This window comes from Ceratotherium simum, chromosome 10 (genome assembly GCF_057802395.1).
Source record: "Ceratotherium simum simum isolate JZ-2026a chromosome 10, ASM5780239v1, whole genome shotgun sequence".
NCBI classification, from domain to species: domain Eukaryota; kingdom Metazoa; phylum Chordata; class Mammalia; order Perissodactyla; family Rhinocerotidae; genus Ceratotherium; species Ceratotherium simum.
In genome coordinates this window covers 345,008-364,942 of record NC_141909.1, presented here as the reverse complement: position 1 = coordinate 364,942, position 19,935 = coordinate 345,008, and the positions used below count along the sequence as shown (strand labels likewise).

Below are 19,935 nucleotides of genomic sequence, written 5' to 3'. Positions count from 1 at the left end.
TGGCTCCTCCCTCTTGTCCCCTTCAGGAAGGATGACAGCCAGAAGCTCCCACTGCCTCCCCTCAGGCCCATCGCCCTTGGCTCCTCCTCTCAGGGGCTGGCCTGTGCTTGGTCTTTGAGCCCACGACCACTGCTGCATCCTGGAGACAGGAGCACGTGAGGGAGCCTCTTTCCCATGCTCCTTGAGCTGGACGCCCATTGCTGTCTACACTGCAGTTCCCAGCAGAACACCGTCCAGCAGCCGACGCCACACCACCATCCCAGAGAGCATCGTGGTTTCCAGCTCAACCCAGAGCCCCACAACTGGACCTCACTTGTCAGGGGGACCTCACCTGTCAGAGAGACCTCACCTGTCAGGGGTTCCTCACGTGTCATTGGAGGGACCTCACGTGTCATTGGAGGGACCTCACCTGTCAGAGAGACCTCACCTGTCATCACAGGTACATCATCCAGCTCCCCACCTGCCCCGCTCCCCCACACACCCCTCCTGCCACATGTGCAATTATCAGTGGGCAGTCCTCAGTAAGAATAGAATGTCTGTTTTAATTGGCAGTAAAATACATTGCAAATCATCAGTATCTTATAAACAGAAACATTAAGTTACAAATCCATGTTAAAAATTGAAGTTCGGTGCAGCCTAATAGCTGTGTATCCCACAGTTTATTTTTTGCAACATTCTCCTCGGCCATTTTTGTGACAACAAGTAACTTACTATCTGCCATCCAGATTAAGAGTCTGAAGGACAGCGTTTGCACACAAGAGCAGAGGTGGGCACGGGGCACATGGTCCCACATGTCTGAACAGCTGGTGCCGGCCGCCGTAAGGACGGGCTGGGAAAAGCCAGCCAGCAGCTGGAGGGCTGACCGCCCATGTGAGGACCCCCACCCCAGTAGACAAGCAGCCCCACCAGGGCCCTGACAGCTTCCAGGGGCTTCAGAGACATGGTGAAATCCTGATGCTGGGCTCGGGCGTCTGCAGGCTCGGGGCTTCTTCCCTTCCTCGGTTTTCTCTGGAGGACTTTACTCGGCTTCCACGAGACACACCATGTCCCTTTTTGCCCTTCCATGGCACCCTCCCTTCAATGAGTACAGGCTAGATGTTCTGAGTTACTTTACATCAAAGAGCTAATTAAAAACGGTCCTTTAAAAACATTAAGCAAAACAGCTGAGAAATAATGCACATTTCTATTTTAAAAATTTCCCCCAACTTCCACAAGGGGTGGCAAACGTGGATTCTACTCTTAAGCCCATGGACAGCAAAACAACACAATTTGTGCTTGAAGTGGGGCCCTAGCAGACACCGGCTCAGCCTCTCGTGGCTCTGGTGGCACCGCAGGCTGTGGGCACCTCACAGCAGCTGGCAGGAGTGGGGCTCCAACCTCCGGAGGGAAGACTCGACCCCCCCGCCCCACGAACTCTCTGCAGGAGGACCCTGTACCCTGAAATATCAAGAGCATCCTCAAATCGGGACCTCAGTGCAGTTCTGCACATCCCAGCACAAATGGACCCTCCAGCAGGAGGAACCCCAACAATCAAAGCTGAAACCAGGAGGGCTCGCCCATGGCCGTCGGGCTGGCAGCTCCTGGGAAAGAACAGTGCTCTCAACGTCCTGGCCGTGTTGAAGCAGAACGTCAGAGAAGAGAGCTGGAAGGCTCCCTGCGTGCAAACACTGCAGAGCCAGCAAAAGTGCACGTGAGAGAAGCACACGCTCTGCCAAGGGTGCATGTCGCTGGCACCGCGTTCCACAAAGGCCAGCTCAGGTCACCAGCCACTGGCGTGAATAAAGTGGGCGGCAGCCACAAAAACGGGCCCGGAGCCTCTGGAGTCCGTGAGCTCAACGCCTTCGTCCCTGCGAGCTGCCGATGTGGGTCCCTTCGCTCGCTCCGCCCTCGTCTCCCTCCTTCCCCGGGACTGGCCTCACATGGAATGGGTGGAGACCTCGGACTGCTGCCGGATGTAGCTCTGGAAGCTCTTGTCTCCGATGGGGTGCTCCCTGAAAGGAAGGGGGAACGTGAGGCACAGCCCCGCACCCACGCTCCCTGCACTTCTGCAGGTCTCTTCTGTCTCCATTCACTGTAACCAATACGGAAAATGCAGACAGGAAAGGAAGAAAGAGCCCGCCCAAGGCTGCCTGTGGAAGTACACGTGACCCTCGTCACAGCGTGTAGGTCACGTGTGTGCACACGTGTGTAGAGTGTGTACATGCGTGTGCAGGGCACGCACATACATGTGGAGACCGTGAGCTCCGGGAGGTGTGGTGCTAATATCTGGGCAGCGCCTGGTCTGTTGCAGGCGCTCAGTCCTGCTCGCAGATGGACCGGGTGCTTGCACAGCTGCCCCCGGGGAGACAGGACCGAGCGCCCACCTGTTTCCTCCGCGCTTCACCGCGGTTAATAAAAGGTTCATGACAGGCTGAGGTGGGCTCTCTCAACAAACCGCTGTGAAAGGGACCTGGAATGTGACGTGAATGTTTATGGGACAGGACAGGCTCCTGAGCCCCCTGGTCAATGGTGGGGGGGGGGGTTCTCCCAGGGCCCCGTCACTTCCCTTCCAGATCCAGCCCACAGCTTCCAGGGAAGGAGGAGGAGGACGCACCACCCCCCGACCCCCAAGGCTGTGTGGGCGGGTGGGGGCTCCACCATGGCGGTCCACACCCGTGGATGGGACAGTCTGGCAGTGATGCTAACAAGGGGACCCTTTATGTAACTTAACCCAATGTGCTAACAACTCGTGAGGCCCATCACACTCCGTTCGTGGGGCGGAAGGAGGGACACAGCTTGGTGGACCTGCCCGTGGCTGCACAGTCGGCAGCCGTGGAACAGAACACAGGGCCTGGCTGAGTCTGGTCTCTGCATGCCCACCCCCACCTCAAGAGATGACAGTGGGGACCAAGACTGGGGGCCAGTCCAGAGCGGACCTGCTCCTGTTGCCCAGCGTGGCCTGGAGAGAGGCCAAAGGTGTGGAAATTCCTGGGGGCAGAGTTGCTGGCCCAGGAAAGCCTGATTTCAGAAGCAAATGGCTTGGGGAGACAGTGGGGTCTGGAGGCAGGAAGGGTCTAGAGGCAGGGAGAGGGGGAGGGAGGCAGGAGGGGGGTCAGTCAGGAAGCAGCGGTTGGGGGGTATTGGGAGGCGGCGGTGGGGAGGGAGGCAGGGGATCAGGAGGTGCCGCCTGGGACACTGTCCAGTGGGCCCTGGAGAGTACGGGGAGGTCCTGCTCTGGAGGAGACAGGCAGCCCACCCCAGGCCCAAGCCACACACAGTGGCTCTAAGGCAGGCCTGGCCTCGGAGCAGCCCCTTCCCTGTCCCCACACTCTTCCAGACCCAGGGAACCCCCATGCACCGGGACGTGGTACTCACTGGCTCCCATACTTGGTCTTCTTGAACTTGTCCCTTTTGTACTGGGCGTGCTCCTGCTCCAAGGCCACGACCCCGGCGATGACCTGCTTCAGCGTCTTGTAGGTCTCCTGGGGGTCGTCGATGAGGAAGGTCGAGTACTCCTCCTGCTCCGGCCCGGCGTACACGGATCTGCTCCCACAGGCCTCTGTCAGGAGAGTCCAGAGGTCAGTGCACGCTGGGAGCACCCAAACAGCCTGCCTCCTCAGGCAAGGGCTGTCCATTCACAGGCAAATGCATGGAATGAAGCCATCCCCCAGAGCTGGGCCAGCACCGGACCCTGGAGAAGCCTGCGGGAGTGAGAAACCAGGGGCCCAGGAACCGAGGATTCTGCGAGTCTGATGGCCAAGCGCCAGGGCTTAGCCCCTCTCCAACCAGCCCTTCTCCGGGGTGGCCTGTATCCGTCCAGGCCCCACTGCTCACCAAGCCAGAACCAGCACTGATGCTGCGCCAGGCTGGCTCAAAGGCCTGTGGGGTCACCCAGGGTGAGTCTGGGGAGAAGAGGTCGAGGAATGCCCTGTCTTAGAAAGGGTGTCAGGGCTCCACTCGCTTCTTTCACCCAGCATTTATAAGGAAACCCCATGGCTGGGACACACGCACCACCTGGGGACACGCAGGGCCCAGAAGCCATGCTCGCAGGTGTCACCTCTCGCCCAGTCTGTGCCAGCAGCTTCCTAGGACCTCTGTCCATCTCCTCCACCTGCTTAGTAGGTGAGTTTCTCATCGGACCCCATGGGAAGCACCCAAACACGTGTGCTGGGCTTGGGGCCTCCCCAACCTGTCCCCAAACACCTGAGCTGGGCCTGGGGACCCCCGACCTGTCCTCAAACACCAGCGCTGGGCCCCCCACCTGTCCCCAAACACCTGTACTGGGCCCCCCACCTGTCCCCAAACACCTGCACTGGGCCCCTTACCTGTCCCCAAACACCTGTGATGGGCCCCACCACCTGTCCCCAAACACCTGCGCTGGGCCCTCCCACCTGTCCACAAACACCTGCACTGGGCCCCCCACCTGTCCCCAAACACCTGCGCTGGGCCCCCCCCACCTGTCCCCAAACACCTGTGCTGGGCCCCCTGACCTGTCTGAGCTGGGCCCTGCGCTCCAGGGCCACAGAGACCAGGTGGCCCAGGTGAGCCGGGATCCAGGGGCTCCTCACCAAACCCCATCACTATTTCCTCATCACAGAAAGCTCCGGCGTCCACTTCCTGTCTTTACTTCCAACTCAGGGGAATCTCTTAATTCTTATTGAAAAATCACAAGTCTGTGCAAAGGAAAACTTGGAGGATTTAAAATTTCAAAGAAAAGGGAATTTCACATGAGAAAGATAAGGGCCAGACACAAGGGAAAAAGAAGAGAAGAAAGGTGGGGAGGAGCCCCGGGCACCAGCGTGAGCCCTGCAAGCCCAGCCTTTTCGTCCTTCAGGTGAAGTGCAGGGTTACAGGCTTGCGGCCGGACTGGCTGGGCGTCCCCCCAGAGCCACCACTGTCACCGTGTGGACACGGGCAGTTACTTAAGCTCCCGGGCCTCAGTGCACCCAGAGGGAAAGGGGGCCCGGGGCCCCCAAGAGGGACTGAGTTCACCCCGTGAGGCTCCTGGCGAGGGCCTGGCAGGAAGTGTGAGCTGTGGCTGCCACTGCCATAGATGTGGAGGGAGGGGACAGATGCAAAGGAACATCACGGCAGGGACAGTCAGAGGGCTGAGGCCCAAATGAGCAAACGTTTGGGAAAACTGTGAAAGGCAAGCAGAAACCACGAGAGAATGCTCGTTGTCGGGACAGGCGCAGTGTCAGCGGGGAGGGCTGACACCCTCACTGATGAGGGGTCTGCAGCTTAGGTGTAGACGAAGAATCACCGGAGGACAGGGACCTGCGGGGAGGGACAAGGACACAGGTGGCTCAGACCAGGCGCTTCTCAGCTCTGGGCGCCATGCTGACTGCTCCACAGGGTTATTGCTCTCAGTCCTCGGAGTCACATGGCTGGCTGGTGCCCCTGCCATCCCATTTCACAGAGGAGGAAATCAGGGCTGGCCTGGCGCGTGACGTGCCCTGTCTGTCTCATGGCGGATGCCAAAGCTGGCTCTGGATTGAAGCCTGTGAATCTGGACGAATCCCATTGCCGGGCACTGAAGAGTGAGGCTGATGGGTGAGTGCTGGGCATGACTAGAGAGGCCAGCCCCGAGGGAGGTCCCAGGACTGGGTGGATGAGCAGTTTGTCATTTTGGGAACATGAAGAAGGAGGTGTCCATGGTCATGTATCAGATGCCAAATTCTTGAATGATTATTAAATAGATTACGAGCTAAGCTCAGGGAGGAGAAATAAAATGGATCCCAGTAGCTCACGACACTTCCTCTGTGATAACGTTCTAAAACCAAGAGCTTGTGTGTCCATTTCAGCAAGGCGCTGACACACGTTTCTAGAACAGCCCAAGGACAAGACGCGACACTGCAGAGCAGACGACGGGACAGTTAATCAGTGGTTTGTGCTGACCAACCATCCACGTCCCGGTACTGAATGACAGATGGACTGAAGAGCATAGCTCTGGGCCAAGTGAACATGGGGTCAGACATACAAAGTCGGACGACATCAGACAGGCAGGTGACAGCAGGGACAGAGACCCAACAGACCACGCTCCTAAGCCTGACTTCAGCCTTCCTTAGACATAAAGGACAGAACTAAAACTATGCTCTGAACCTAGGTCAGGGGAGAGGCCTTTGGAGACAGTGCCTTTAGTGGACCAATTGCCAAGAGGTCACAGTGTGCCCTGGCATGAAGAGGATGGAAAGACTTGACATGTATTTAATGGTTATGTGCTCAATGCTCTGTGCAGGTCACCCCACTTAACCTTCCCAAACTCCCTGAAAAGTGGGCACTAGTGCCTACTGTGTAGATGAAAAAACAAGTGGCTTCCCCAGGACACATCACAATAGTGGTGAACTGCCACCATCTTGAGAAGCTCATCTGCGTTAATCTTGGTCCAGTGGCCCAAACCCCCACGACAGCCCGGCAGCACAGGACCCCTGTGCTATCCCTGCCTGCTAAAGTACTGGGTTTCACAGTCACCACACTTCAGGGGGCTGTTAAAGACACAGAATGGGCCCAAGGAGGGTGGCCAGGCAAGACTAGGCCACATGAGGGATGTGGGGGAGACCAACCATCTCCTCTCCGACAGGCAACTGCAACACAGCTTCCTCTGAGCACTAAGGGGCTGCCGTGCCCATAGGAAAGGACTTACCATGTCAGGTGGAAATAAGCCCCATGGGCCGAGTGCTCAGGAAGACAGATTGGCTAATACAAAGGGAGTGTCTCGAGGCGACTGAAATGCTCTGACTCAAACTATCTGCCTCAAGAAAGCACTGAGATTCCAGGCAGAAGCCTGAAGACTATTGAGAAGTGACTGAATGCTTGGGTGTCTAGATGAAGTGAGCTGTAAGATCTCCAATCTTGCTGATGTTCTACGAACCCTTGTTATCAAGATGATTCCCTTACTGAAAAGGAGGCTGAATGTGTGACTTAACATAAGTATTGCCATGTTTGTCCACTTGGTGACCCTGGGAAACAAGCTACACTAAAAAAAATGCAGAGCAGCTGCTTGTGGTGGGAACCGGCCCTTCTCCCACAATACTAGCTGCAATTATTTAGGTTATAAAACTCCTGGGATATCAAGGACAGGCACAGACCAGCCATCTGTGCCGGTCCGAGATAAGGACCGGGAGTTACAGTGCACGTACACACACGCGATAACAGTGAGAAGGAAAAATACCAAAAGTTCCCATAGAAATGGTCTCTACGTAGAAACATGCATAAAAGCAACTCACAATTCTGCTTGGGCGAGTCTCGCCTGTGCGGGGGACGCCTTGCCCAGGACCTCTTTCCATCAGCACTCTCGCCTAGCCACGTCAATTAAAGGGACTCTCCCCGGCGTAAGGGTGTGGATGTTATAAGTACCCGATCTGATGTTTTCTCTTTTCAGTCAATCTGATGTTTCTCTTTTCGATTGATCTGATGTTATTTCCCTTCGGTCGGTCTGTTTCCCTTTTCAATCGACCTGATGTTTTTCCTTCTTGTTATTTGACCTATTCGGATCTGCTTCTATCTCGGTCGATCTGATGTTTCTCTTTTTCGATCAATCTGATATTTTTCCTCTTTTGATCAGCACTCCTGCCTAGCCGCATCAGTCAAAGGGACTCTCCCCGGCGTACGGGGGCAGATATTGTGAGTGCTGATCTGATGTTTCTCTCTCTCTCTCCCCCCTATTTCTTTCCATTGTTATTGAATTATTATTTGCTTATGCTTATGCTGTAGTATACCAGTATATATATATAGCCTATTGTCTTCCTAATAAATACATACACTATTTCTCACTAAAACTAGCATATTGGTGTCTTATTGGGCCGAAAAAGTCCATTCCATAAGCCAATCTGAACGTTGTGCCCCTTCTTCTCTCCCCTGACACAACAATGTGCCAGACCACTTTCTATTTGATCGTCCATCCATCCATCTATCCATCCATCATGAATCCATCCATCCATCCATCATCCATCCACCCATCCATCCATCATCCATCAATCTATCCTCCACCCATCTATCCACCATCCATCCATCATCCATCCACCCAACCATCCATCATCCATCAATCTATCCTCCACCCATCTATCCATCATCCATCCATCATCCATCCGTCATCCATCCACCCACCCATCCATTCATCCTCCACCCATCCACCCTTCATCCATCCATCCATCCATCCTCCATCCATCTGTCATCAATCCACCCATCCACCCATCATCCATCCATCTATCCGTCATCCATCCATCCACCTACCCACCCACCCATCCATTCATCCCCCACCCATCCACCCTTCATCCATCCATCATCTATCCATCTGTCATCCATCCATCATGCATCCACCCATCCATCCATCATCCATCTACCCATCACGCATCCATCCATCCATCATCCATCCGTCCATCCACCCATCCATTCATCCATTCATCCTCCACCCATCCACCCTTCATCCACCCATCCATTCATCCTCCACCCATCCACTCTTCATCCATCCATCCACCCATCATCCATCCACCCACCCATTCATCCATCATCCATCCACCCATCACGTATCCATCCATCCATCATCCATCCATCCATCATCCATCCATCTATTCACCCATCCACCCATCCATTCATCCTCCACCCATCCACCCTTCATCCATCCATCCACCCATCATCCATTCACCCATGCATCCCTCCATCCATCCTTCAATCATCCACCCACCTATCCATCTATCATTCACCCTCCCATCCATCCACCCACCCAGCAAACAGGTATTGAGTCCTCCTTTGTGCCAGGCTCTGGGGTCAATAAGACTTGCTTCTGTTCTCAAACGGTCACGGTAATATTGAGGTGAACAGATTAGAGATGATTATCATTGCAAGGACAGTGATAAGCACCAGCTATCGGCATGGGGGGTGAAGAGAAGCTCCTGGGAGGGGGAGACTCACAGAACAAACAGGCGTTAGTCAGACTCGGGGTGGCATCAGAAGAAAGGCACAGGGCTTTGCGGCAGTGTGGTGCTGCAGCAGCCCCAGGTGGTGTGGCACCGCTGGGGGCAAAGAGGGAGGCAGCGAGTGGAGAGAGGTGGCTGGAAGGAAGGTGGCGGACCGTGGAAGGCCTAGTCAGCCTCATCCATGAACCTGAGTCTCACATGGTGGCCTCAACCTCTCCAAGATTCTTGATTCCACCCTCCTCTGTTCTGGTCACTCTTATCAATGCACTGGGAAGAAGCTATCATCCCCCGGCTCCAACATCTTTGCCACCTTGAGGCCTTGTGCAGCCTCAAGGCCACTGCTGCATGGCCTCCTGGAACCCTGGAGCCAGATACTGTGTGTGGCACACTTGCTGGCGGAGTGTGTGTGTGTGCATGCATGTGCATACACATGCTGTTGTCCGTGCATGTGCACACAACTGCATGTGAGCATGTGTGTGCAAGTGTGTACACATGCACAGTTGTCTTGCACGTGTATGTGCGTGCCCATTCATGCATGTGCAGCTATGTGCATGCCTGTTCAGGTGGGTGTGGCTGTGTGTGTGCCTGTGCGTTTGTGTGGCTGTGTGCATGCCTGTGCGTGTGTGTGGCTGTGTGTGTACCTGTTCACGCATGTGCAGCTATATGTGTGCCTGTGCACGCATGTGTGGCTGTGTATGTGCCTGTGCATGTGTGTGGCTGTGTGCCTGTGGCTGTGTGCGTGCCTGTGCATGTGTGTGCAGCTGTGTGTGTGCCTGTGCATGCATGTGCGGCTGTGTGTGTGCCTGCACCTGGGCATGCATGTGATGAGCCATCCAAGGGTGCATGTGGGGACTGGAGAACAGGCGTGGCTGAGCTCATAGAGGGGCATCTTGTGCTCGCCAAAGCAGGACTGAAGGATTTTCTCAGCCGTGGCCCACGACTGACACTTGTGGGTAGATCAGGAGAACAAAAAGGAAAGCCTGCCAGGCTCGTTTCTAGGCATATTCAGCCTTATTTCACACCGAAGGGGTGTAGGGCCCATCCCAGAGTCTCTTAGGGCTCTGAGAACTACCAGACCCAACACAGGGTCAGCGCAGCTCACTTGCCTCCCAGCGGGCTCTCCTCATGTCTGCCTCTCCCGAATACAGCCCCAGACGGCCATCCCATGTCACCCAATTTGTGCAGTCTACACTGCTTAATTCAGTAGAGCACATGAGCAATGAATGTCAGGGATCATGAGACTGCATGAGTGTCAGACCTGGAGCTGCTGGGCATGTGTGCGCACACAATGCTCACGTGTCCACACAACTCACGTGTCCGCACACATGCTCCCACGTGTACACTCACATGTGTCGACACATGCTTACACGTATGTTCACATGTCCCTCTGGAAAGCACAGAAGAACAAAGTTTTCTGGGGGTACAGAAAGTTATTAAAACAGAGGAGCTTCTCAGGAATTTGGCAGCTCAGAGAGTGCAAGCTAGATCCCATCTTAAAATTATCTATAGAACCCGTTATTAAAGTAATTTCCCCAGACGGCTGCCTACCCTGCAGAAAGTGTTTCCCCATCAGAGCCATAACGATAAAGCCGCACACAGACTGGAGGCTCCAGGGGCTTACTTCCCCAAGTCACCTCTATAGAAAGCTCCACGTGTCACCGGGACCCCAGCCAGGTGTCCCCAAAGCTGCCTTGACCTCCTGTGGCAAGAGGCTGGACCCCACCCTGCTCTTACCTTGCATCTTCTCCAGCTTGCTCATGTACGAGTTAAACAGTGAGTAGATGCGTTCCGTCTCACGGTCCCCGTCGATGTCCAGCTGAATGTTTGCTGGGAGGCCGCTGCCCGAACACAGCGAGGAGAGAATGGAAGGAACAATGCTGTTAACCGTGACACGATTTTTTCAAAGATCACTAAAGACGAGGAATGAGCCGACACTGCACTTGTCCCTGACCAGGGCTGGGGCGTTTGTGTGCAGTCTGTGACCAGGGCACGAGCATTTAGAAGTGACCAGCCGTGGTCTTGAGGACTGGAAGCCTCTCAGTGCCCACAGATCTGCCAAGACAACAAGCAAGCAAGGCAGACTTGTTCTGCCATGAACAGAAATAACCCAGAACAAAAGCAGCCCTGCCGACACACTGGGGCCCTGAGGGGCGGGTCAGCTGTCCCAGGTGGGGACACGCTAGCTCCCCTCTCCTCCCCGAGGCTGCGAGGGCTCCTGCTCTCTGGGAGGCAGCAGGGGGACTCCGTCACACAGACCCCCGGAACCCAGCAGGGGTTCATCCCGGGTCTCAGCGGCTTCGTCTGTGAGGCTGCAGCTCCTGTTCCCGCCTCCAAGAGCTCTGGGGGACTTGTCACACCCACAACCGCGACACACAGCAGTTATCACTGTGCTCACAAGTCACATGGGCATGGCGACCGGCCGAGCGCCCAGCCGGGCTTAGGGCACCCAGGCCTCCTCCCAGGACTGGCAGAGACAAGCTTCTAATGACCCTCAGGAGGCCCAGCTGAGGTGGGGCAGGAAAAGGGCTGCCTCAGTTTCCAAAGGAGGGGCATGTGCCAACATCAGAGAAGCAGAGGGGGTGTGGGCAGGATGGTGGATCCTTCCAGACCCTTCTGAGAAGAAACAAGCCAGCACCTGCCCCATCTTCTCTCTGCGTGGAGCCCCCTCCTCCACGGCCCCCCACTCTCCAAGGACGGCGCCGACTACCCGCAGGGGGAGGACGACCCACGAGGCTCAGGGCTCTTGTCAGTCTGCACAGAGCGTTCCTGAGGATGGCCCAGGGTGGGGGCTCCTCGACAATGAGGGAACAGCCTTGGAGACGCAGCCCGCGTGAGAGCAGCCTGCCGAGTGGGCGGGGCTGCATTTTAGCCCCAGCACAGCCCCTTGGGCAAACGTCCCTGTACAGTGCACAAGCCGGACAACCGCGCTTGGCCCACCGGGCGGCTGGGAGGGACCTGGAGGCTGGAGAGGCACAGACCTACCCGGTGCAGGGGGAGCAGCCGGCGGCCGTGTCCGAGGCCGCCCTGCAGCACAGCCAGTGGCCGTTGAGGTAGGCGGAGGGGTGGTAGACAGTGAGGCGCTTCTGGTTGCACTGGCTCACTTTGGTGAGGATGTCAATCCAGGCCTTGGCCTCCACGCAGTTGTTGGCCTGGATGTACAGGGCTCGCTCAGGCTGGATGACCTGGAACATCTAGGGGACAGAGAACGGGCTCAGGGGCTGCGCAGCAGATCTGCTGAGCCACCAGGGTCACCAGGAGGCCACGAGCCCAGGGGCCGAGGTGGGAGGGCCCGGAGCTGACCCAGAGGCACGGACGAGCCCAGGGGCCGAGGTGGGAGGGCCCGGAGCTGACCCAGAGGCGCGGACGAGCCCAGGGGCCGAGGTGGGCACAAAGGGCTTTCTGCTGCCCTTGAACCTGACAGAGCCAGAAGCCACAGCACCCCCCAGGGGCCCCAGGAGCAGCAGGGCCCATGGGCACTGAGGCCAGTGTGACTCCACTGGGACACCCTGGTCAACCTGGCCACGGTACTTCCTTTCCTGGGGCCTCGGGGGTCCCCACTCGAAAAGCAAGGCAGTAGCATGGCTCGCCTGCCCCCCGAGGCCATGACATCAACGGGGCTGGTCTCTCTGGGCGGCCTTGTTTTTTAAGCTGGGACAGGCTTTCCTGCAGGTGTGTCCGAGCTCACCCTGACCACCCTCCTGTCCTCGCCCCAGACTTGCCGGGGCCTTTGCATGTGCTGCTGTCTCCATCTGAAAGGCTCCCCCTCCCCCACCTGACCGCCCTGGGGACTCCTCCTTCCAGACAGGCATTACTTCCTCCCCAAGGCTTCTTGGAGCCTCCGCTGCCTTTCCTATGTATTATTCATTCAACACACAGTCCTCAGTACCAGGCGCTGTTCCACGTTCCGGAGACACACGAGCCCAAACAGTTTCAACCCTCCTGAGCTTCCAGCAAACAAGAAAGACAAATGTGAACGCAAAGTGCAGGGGGTATGTGAGGGTCAAGGCTCAAAGGGAGGGTCAGGAAAGGACCCTTTAAATAAATTACCCACCTGGTGAGATTAGGATGATTAAGAGTTAGTTAAGTTGAATAGGGAAAGCAGGAGACGGAAAGTGTCCCAGGCAACAGGGACAGTAGGTACAAAGGTCCTGGGGCAGAAGGACAGTAGGTACAAAGGTCCTCGGGCACAAGGACAATCGGTACCAAGGTCCTGGGGGCAGAAGGACAGTAGGTGTGAAGGTCCTGGGGAAGCAGGGACAGTAGGTACAAAGGTCCTGAGGCCAGGGAGGGTCAAGTGCTCCCAGTAGGAGCAGGCCAGGCTGTACTCAGAAGACGGGGGCGGGTGACTAAGTGGAGGTGGGGAGCCAGAGCCCTGAAGGCCCTCACACTGGACTCGTCAGAGGGACGAGGGGAGGCCAGGAGTCAGGACATTAAAGACAACGGTGGCCTCTTCCAAGGGATGGTGTACGTGCTCCGAGTGGAGGAGCAGGTGTCGAGGGATTCGGGGAGCGAGTTGTGGGTCTGGGCTCCTGAGGAACACTCAGGCTCGTGTCCAGAGCCCACAGGCCACCCGCCTTGCCCGCACACGACTTTCGCAAAGCCTCAGAGGCACCATCTGCATGTGGTTGCGATCCCCAGCGGAGCGCAAGCCTCTGGACGGGGATTCCTGTCCTGCGCATCCTTGCAGGCTGGCCCCCCGACAGGGCTGGCACACTGAGGCCTTCCAAAACGTCTCCCAAAGGGAACGGGACGTTAGCCTGGTAGTTAGGACCAGGGGCAGCGGCTCTGAGGAAGGCAGCAGGAAAGACAGGCCGGTGCATAAATGACGCTAGGGTCGGAGTTATTTTAAAACTAAATTAAGGTCCTGGCAGAACGAGACAGGTCAGCTGCTTCCAGGACGTTTTCCACACTCGTGTCCTTCCATGGATGTCTGGAACGCCGCCAGCCAAGGGCACGGTGATCCCGGTCCCCATCCTGGGGACGGCCGTGGTGGGGCACAGACATGCGAGGCTACAGGACGCTGCCCACAAAGGAGGCGGGCAGTCGGCTCCCGGAGCAGGTGTGACAGTGCTAATGTCCCTGGGTCCGGGAAGAACACTCCCATCTGCCATGGGCTGTCTGCTGGCCCAAGAAATGGCCCCAAATAGTGCTGGGGGGACGAGTCAAGCGGACAGAGCAGGGCCAGCGGCACTGCTGTCAGGGGCCGTCCAGCTGTGGAGCAGCCTCTTCGTCGTCCGGCCAATGCCACCCACTGCAGGCTGGGGGCTGATCTCAGGCCCAGACAGAGACGTGAGTGCAGCGCGACCCAGAGACCCTGGGCCCAGACCAGCCCCAGAGAGTCCCCCACAGACCCAGAGCGTCCCCCAGACCCAGAGCATCCCCCCGCAGACCTGCAGCGTCCCCACCAGACCCAGTGCCCCCCAGCCGCAGAGCAGCACCCCCAGCCCCAGAGCAGCCCCCACAGCCCCACAGCGCCCCCCAGCATTCCCCTCAGACCCAGAGCACGCCCCCAGACCCAGAGTGTCTCCCACAGCATCCCCTGCAGACCCAGAGCACCCCCCAGACCCAGAGCATTCCCCACAGCATCTCCCGCAGACCCAGAGCGGCTTTAGGCACCTACTGAATACCAGCCATCGAGCTCTGCCCGTGAGTGAGAGAGGCAGACACACAGGGCAGGAGGGAGAGCGGCGGGTGAGGAAATGCTGCTCAATGCAGGGAGGCCACAGTGCACAAGGGCCGTAGTAAGAGGAAACCAGCCGTCCTCCCAGGCGAGCGGTCACTGGGAACCGCTCCTTGCGTCCGAAGAAGCTGCTCCAAGGTCTACCCCTGCGCCCCCAGTGTGTCCGCGTGGCCAGGGAGGCGCCGGTGGGGGACGATACAGACAGTGAAGCACATGACTGGGGATGCTGGGAGGGGGCACTGGGCCTGGGGCCACTCTGGCCCGCGGCTGGACCGTCGGGGCCTGCGCTCCCACCACATGAGTTCCTGCCACTTCACAGAGTCTACTGCCGCATCCAGAGACGAGGTCAGAGCTGGACCTTGTCCTCAGGATGGTGATGGGGAGGAAGAGAGTCCGGACACGGCACAAACCGTGGAGCCCACCCCGCAGTTCTCAGTGACCTCGGGAGGGCAAGGACGTCCAGAGTCTGGAAGGTGCGGCCGCTGAGGGCACAGACATCACCGGCTGAGCCGGCTGTTTCCCCAGACGGCTGCTGTTCTCAGGAGCACAGGAGGAAATCTGTCTGAAGTTTAAGAAGAAAAGCTGGGGCTGGCCCGGTGGTGTAGTGGCTGGGTTCGCGGGTTCAGATCCCCAGCGTGGACCTACACACTGCTGGTTAAGCCATGGTGTGGCGGTGTCCCACATATAAAGTAGAGAAAGGTTGGCACAGGTGTTAGCTCAGGGCCGATCTTCCTCACCAGAAAAAAGAAAAAGCTTAAAAACAGTCATGAGGACACCCCTCTTCCTCTGTAAGGTAAGGCGTCCTTTTCTGCAATGGATTCCAAATTACGACACTTGGTCGCCCCCGGTGGGGTCCTGCCTGGACCTTCCTGAGTAATAAGACGCATTGTCGTAATTCAACACATCGTGAGGGACAAGCCGACCCTTCCCCGAGGACGTGCACTGTGACCTTCCTCTGCACCGAGGACACAGAGGGGCTGCGGTCTCCGGATGCTGAGGATGGTGGGTTTCGCCGGCTCCTGTCCACCTCAGGAAGGGACTTCCTACCGCCATCGTCATCAGGGAGACCCCGGCCAACGGGGCCATCGTCCCCTCCACTCCAGCCCTCGCCCAGGAGTACAGATGGGAGGAAGAGCTGCAGAGAAGCACCCCAAAGTGGGGCTGCTGGGGAGAGACCCACTCGCAACACAGAGAAGACACCACACACGCTCTCCCAAGGGAGGTGAACCGCTGAAGGCAGGAGGCTGGAGAGTCACGTCCCCAGGTCACAGGTCAGGGTTTCTTTAAAGCTGATGACTGGGGAATAACTTATAGGATTTTCAGTTTTAACTTATTTATTATTTATAGCCCTGCCTTGCTCTGAAAAAGACTGCAGGTGACTTACATAAAACACATCTAATGAAATCAGAAATGCAGAAACGGGAACAGATGGGAGGAAACAGGACATGAGTGTGCAGATTTCCAGTTGAAAACAGACAACCCAGAAAAACCCTTGGAGCAGGCAGGCTCAGCACTGAGGCTGTGGGAGGGGGCCGGGAGCGGACAGGAGGGGGACTGGAGAGGGCAGGAGCGGGCAGGAGGGGGCGTGGTGCCCACAGCGGGGGAGGGGATGGGCAGCACTATTTCCTCCTTGACGGGGTTATGAGTGCTCGGTGACCAGAACACGAGACCTCGAGCCTGTGCAGGGCGGCCCCACCGTCTACCACCCGACGGCCCCCACAGTGTCTGGGAAGCGAGCTGAAGGCTGGGTTTTCCTGGGCTGTCTGAGAGGTTAACAGAAGTAGACCTGGCATGAGGTTCCCACAGCCCATCCTGTGGGCACACAGCAACTACTCCCCATCCACAGCCTCGTCCAAAGTCTGACCTGACGCGACTGAAGACAAGGGGCAGCCGCTCGCTCACGCTGATCATGTCACAAGGGGGCTCCGCTCACAGGAGACCCCGTCTGTGCTCACACCTGTCGACAGGACTCATGTGCACGCATGAGCCTCGGACGGGAGACCTATGCCAGTATCTAACAACCGTGCCAGTTCCCACAGCCAGGTCTGGGGCCACGAGCGTCCCCAGGGACGGCGGCAGGGAGGGACTCCAGCCCCTGAGTAAAATGGGGCCCTCGGAGTCCTTACAGTCCTGACAAACAAGTGGCTGAGCCTCCACGGGGAGAAGGGAAAGCTTCCCACAGCAGAAACCAACACAAAGCGGAGACAGCACGATGGGTCAGAAAACCACGGAAAGCGAGACTATGAGGAGAAGCAGGTGTCGGCACAGTCAGGTGCGTCTCCTCATATTAACCTCCTTAATCAGTGGTTCCCCGTCTTCCCTGGGAACCACTGATTAACCACGGGCGGGCCTCCTGAGGGGACCACCCGAGGCATGTGTTGCCTCTGTGGGATTCCCGACAAGATGCATCACCCGGACCCCACGGCCGACCCCAGACACACCCCAATAGAGGGGTGTCCACAAAATCTGGGCTGCGTGCTTCAAAGATGCCAAGGCTGCAAAACATGGGAAAGGCCGAGGACCATTCCAGATCAAGGAGCCGACAGAGGACTGATGTGTCTGTGACCCTGGATGCGGGCTGGCCGGGAAAACAGTGCCATAAAGGTTATGGGACATCGGGAAAGCGACACGGACTGTGGGTCAGTCAACTGTGCGCTGGGGCTGGGGGTCCTGACCCCCGTCACTGGGGAGTCAGGTAATGCAATGTCCTTGTTTCTAGGAAATACACTGAGGCATTTACACGATACGTGGAGAGAGATAAGGAGGAGAGCGAGGAATACGCCCAGCAGCTGGGACAAATGCCAATGGCCAGCAACCCCGGGTCCTTATTCTATTCTTGTGAACTTTCTGTAAGTTCAAAACTAGATCGAAGTAAAAAGTGTCAAAGAAATCCCATAGGTCCCCAAGCCTGTCCCTGGTGTCCTGTCACAGGGGTCCCTGGCATCCCATCTCCTTCCGGCAGGTTCTGCCTGCCCCAGCCAACCCGCTGGGAGCACCAGGCCACTTTGCTCTGCAGTTCGGATGCAAAGTCGCGTGGCGCCTCGTGAGCACCCAGGTACCGTGAGCCCGAGGAGAGAAGCTGGGTGGCAGGACGTCGGGGAGATGAGAGTACAGAGGACGGGGGGAGCCCGGCACTCACGTTCTTCATCTTGAAGGACTCCTCCTCCAGCTGCTCCACCGCCAGGATGTTCTCGATGGGAATGCTGCAGAGCGGCTGGTCTCCTGCACAGAGACGGGTTGTGAGCGGCCCCCAAGGCCCCTGTGGCTTAGGAGGGGCGTCCTCTCCCCTCCTCAGGCCAGGCGGTTGAGACACATGGACCGCAGGCACGGGGGACAGCTGTGCGTGCCGAGAACCCTGGGCCTCACTCAGGCGCTCCCGGTGGGACCCAAGGCCTCGGCGGTAAGGAACTGAAGCCCCTCGTTTCGCATTGTCTCCAGGACCATGTTCTCACATTTTTATGGGGAGAAATCACTTTCTCAACGTCCACGATCTAGATCTGAGCCATTTCAGACCCAGGAGAATGCGGCCAAACAGCCAAGATCACCACTGCCCACGAGACCCAGTTTACACACCAGCGCCTGGCGGTGCGCCGCCCACTCCCGCCTCCCACCAGGCCACACAGACAAGCAGACAGGAACCTGACAGGGCCTTGACAAGCTCTGACCCGTGAGAAGGGCGGGCTCTCCGGTTACCTTTGTTTCTCTGGTAGGTAAATTCGTGGTTTGTCAGGCGGAACCATCTTTTCTTAAAATTCTTCATCCCAAAGCGTTTTCGTCCTTGTGCCCTCTTAATCATGAACCTGTTGTGAACAGGACATGCTGGTGGGTGACCGTCCCCAGCTCGGGGTTCGTCCCCCTGACCTCCCGCCCGCAGCCCAGAGTCACATCTGCAAAATCCAACCACGGCCCACTTCCACGCTTGTCATACTTGACGCAGACGGTGGATTTCCAGCATCTTATAATTTTATTTCTGAGTGAGAGGACTAAAAATTCAAAAGCCAAGTGTCTCTACTTTAGAAAGGTTTAGTCCCTGTGCTGGAGTGAACTTGAGACCACAAGTCGGTGCCAACAGTGGGTTCCTCCAGCAGGGCAACAGCCCCCACCTCCCCTCTGCAAGTGCCGACGAGGACGCTCCCAGAGAGGAGGTGCCGGCACAGCCCCGAGCAGGGCAGGTGCATCTGGAAGCCGAGGCTGCGACGTGAAGCACCTGCCACCTGGTCGAGCGGCAGGAGTGTCTCCTGACGGAGGCTGTTGGGAGTGAGGAGCTGGTGGGGTGAGACCCTGAACCCGGGTGAGCGGAGATGCCAGACTGTCCGGAGCCGTGCAGTCTCTCTTCCCCTTTCCCCCAACCGATGGCACCTCTCCACTCTGCACGTCCAGCAGAGAACAGGCACAGAGAAGCGAGGTAAACAACACGTCTCAGACACGCCCTGGGCGCAGTCTGGGTGCATTTAAGAGCAATGCACGAAGGCCACGTGGCTCCCAGGTCCCCATGGCCCCAAAAGGTCGGGGCTGCCCTTGACCCGGGAGCCCAGCAGCCACGTGAGCAGGATGCCCCACTTCTCGGCTGAGGCAGCCCCCCGTCCCTCTCTCTCGGGCCCAGGGCCTTACCCCTCCTTCAGCAGGATGGGCTGCTCCACGCTCTTCGGGTCTCTTCTCCCGGAGGATGAGATCAAATCCAAGAACTAAAGCCGGAGAGAAACCAGATGGTTAAAAGGGGAACTGCCACGCCTGAATGTGCTCCCTCTTACGTGGAAACGATGCTCAGGATACTGCGTCTCCTCCTGACACCACAGGAGAGAGGACACTGGGGAGCAGGAGTCAGGACACTGGGTCCCTGTGGGAATCATGGGGGTCCAGCACTGATCTCCACTGCAGCTGAGAAGCTTCCGTCCCTCCCCGACCTCCCTCGGCCCCTCCAGGGACGGCCTCCCTGCACCCCCAGCTGGTACCTCACTGAGAGGCTGCCAGGCTTTAGATAACACCTGGAGGTCCACCTACATTTTAACAGGTGACCCAGGAAGGCGTCTCATGGGATCTGATACGGCGTGGGGCCCCGTCTGTCTGACCAGCTGTCCTCATCTCCCAAGACCCTCCCACTGTGGTTTCGCCAGGGTGGGGCCTCCCTGCCCAATTCCATGTCCACTGCCCATTTGGATCCCTTCCATTAGCTGATCGCTGCCCCCAGCCCCCTCCCTTCCTTCCCTTCTGGATCACAGGTTTATGATTACTGAGAGATAAACATGTGCAATTGCTTCTAAACAAAAGAAAACACCAAAGCTTTAAGATCCAGAAGAGTTTCTCCCCAAGCACCGTGCCCCTAATGGGTCTGGTGTGCCAGGGCTCCATGACTCAGATACA

General features: G+C 57.5%; 1 protein-coding gene across 5 annotated transcripts in view; it reads right to left on the bottom strand.

Annotated features, from left to right (window-relative positions):
- Nucleotides 1–522: 522 nt before the first annotated feature.
- The window catches only part of RASA3 (RAS p21 protein activator 3), a 140,173-nt gene continuing 120,760 nt past the window's right edge, over nt 523–19,935 (bottom strand). For all 5 annotated transcript variants that reach the window (XM_087435788.1, XM_087435790.1, XM_014781884.2 and 2 more), the window contains 7 exons: nt 19,186–19,259; nt 18,268–18,374; nt 17,714–17,796; nt 11,877–12,085; nt 10,629–10,732; nt 3,355–3,538; nt 523–1,991 (listed from right to left, as the gene is read on the bottom strand). In XM_087435788.1, coding sequence (XP_087291914.1) covers nt 1,916–1,991; nt 3,355–3,538; nt 10,629–10,732; nt 11,877–12,085; nt 17,714–17,796; nt 18,268–18,374; nt 19,186–19,259 — 837 coding nt within the window. In that variant the 3' untranslated portion in view covers nt 523–1,915. The remainder of the gene's footprint in view (nt 1,992–3,354; nt 3,539–10,628; nt 10,733–11,876; nt 12,086–17,713; nt 17,797–18,267; nt 18,375–19,185; nt 19,260–19,935) is intronic.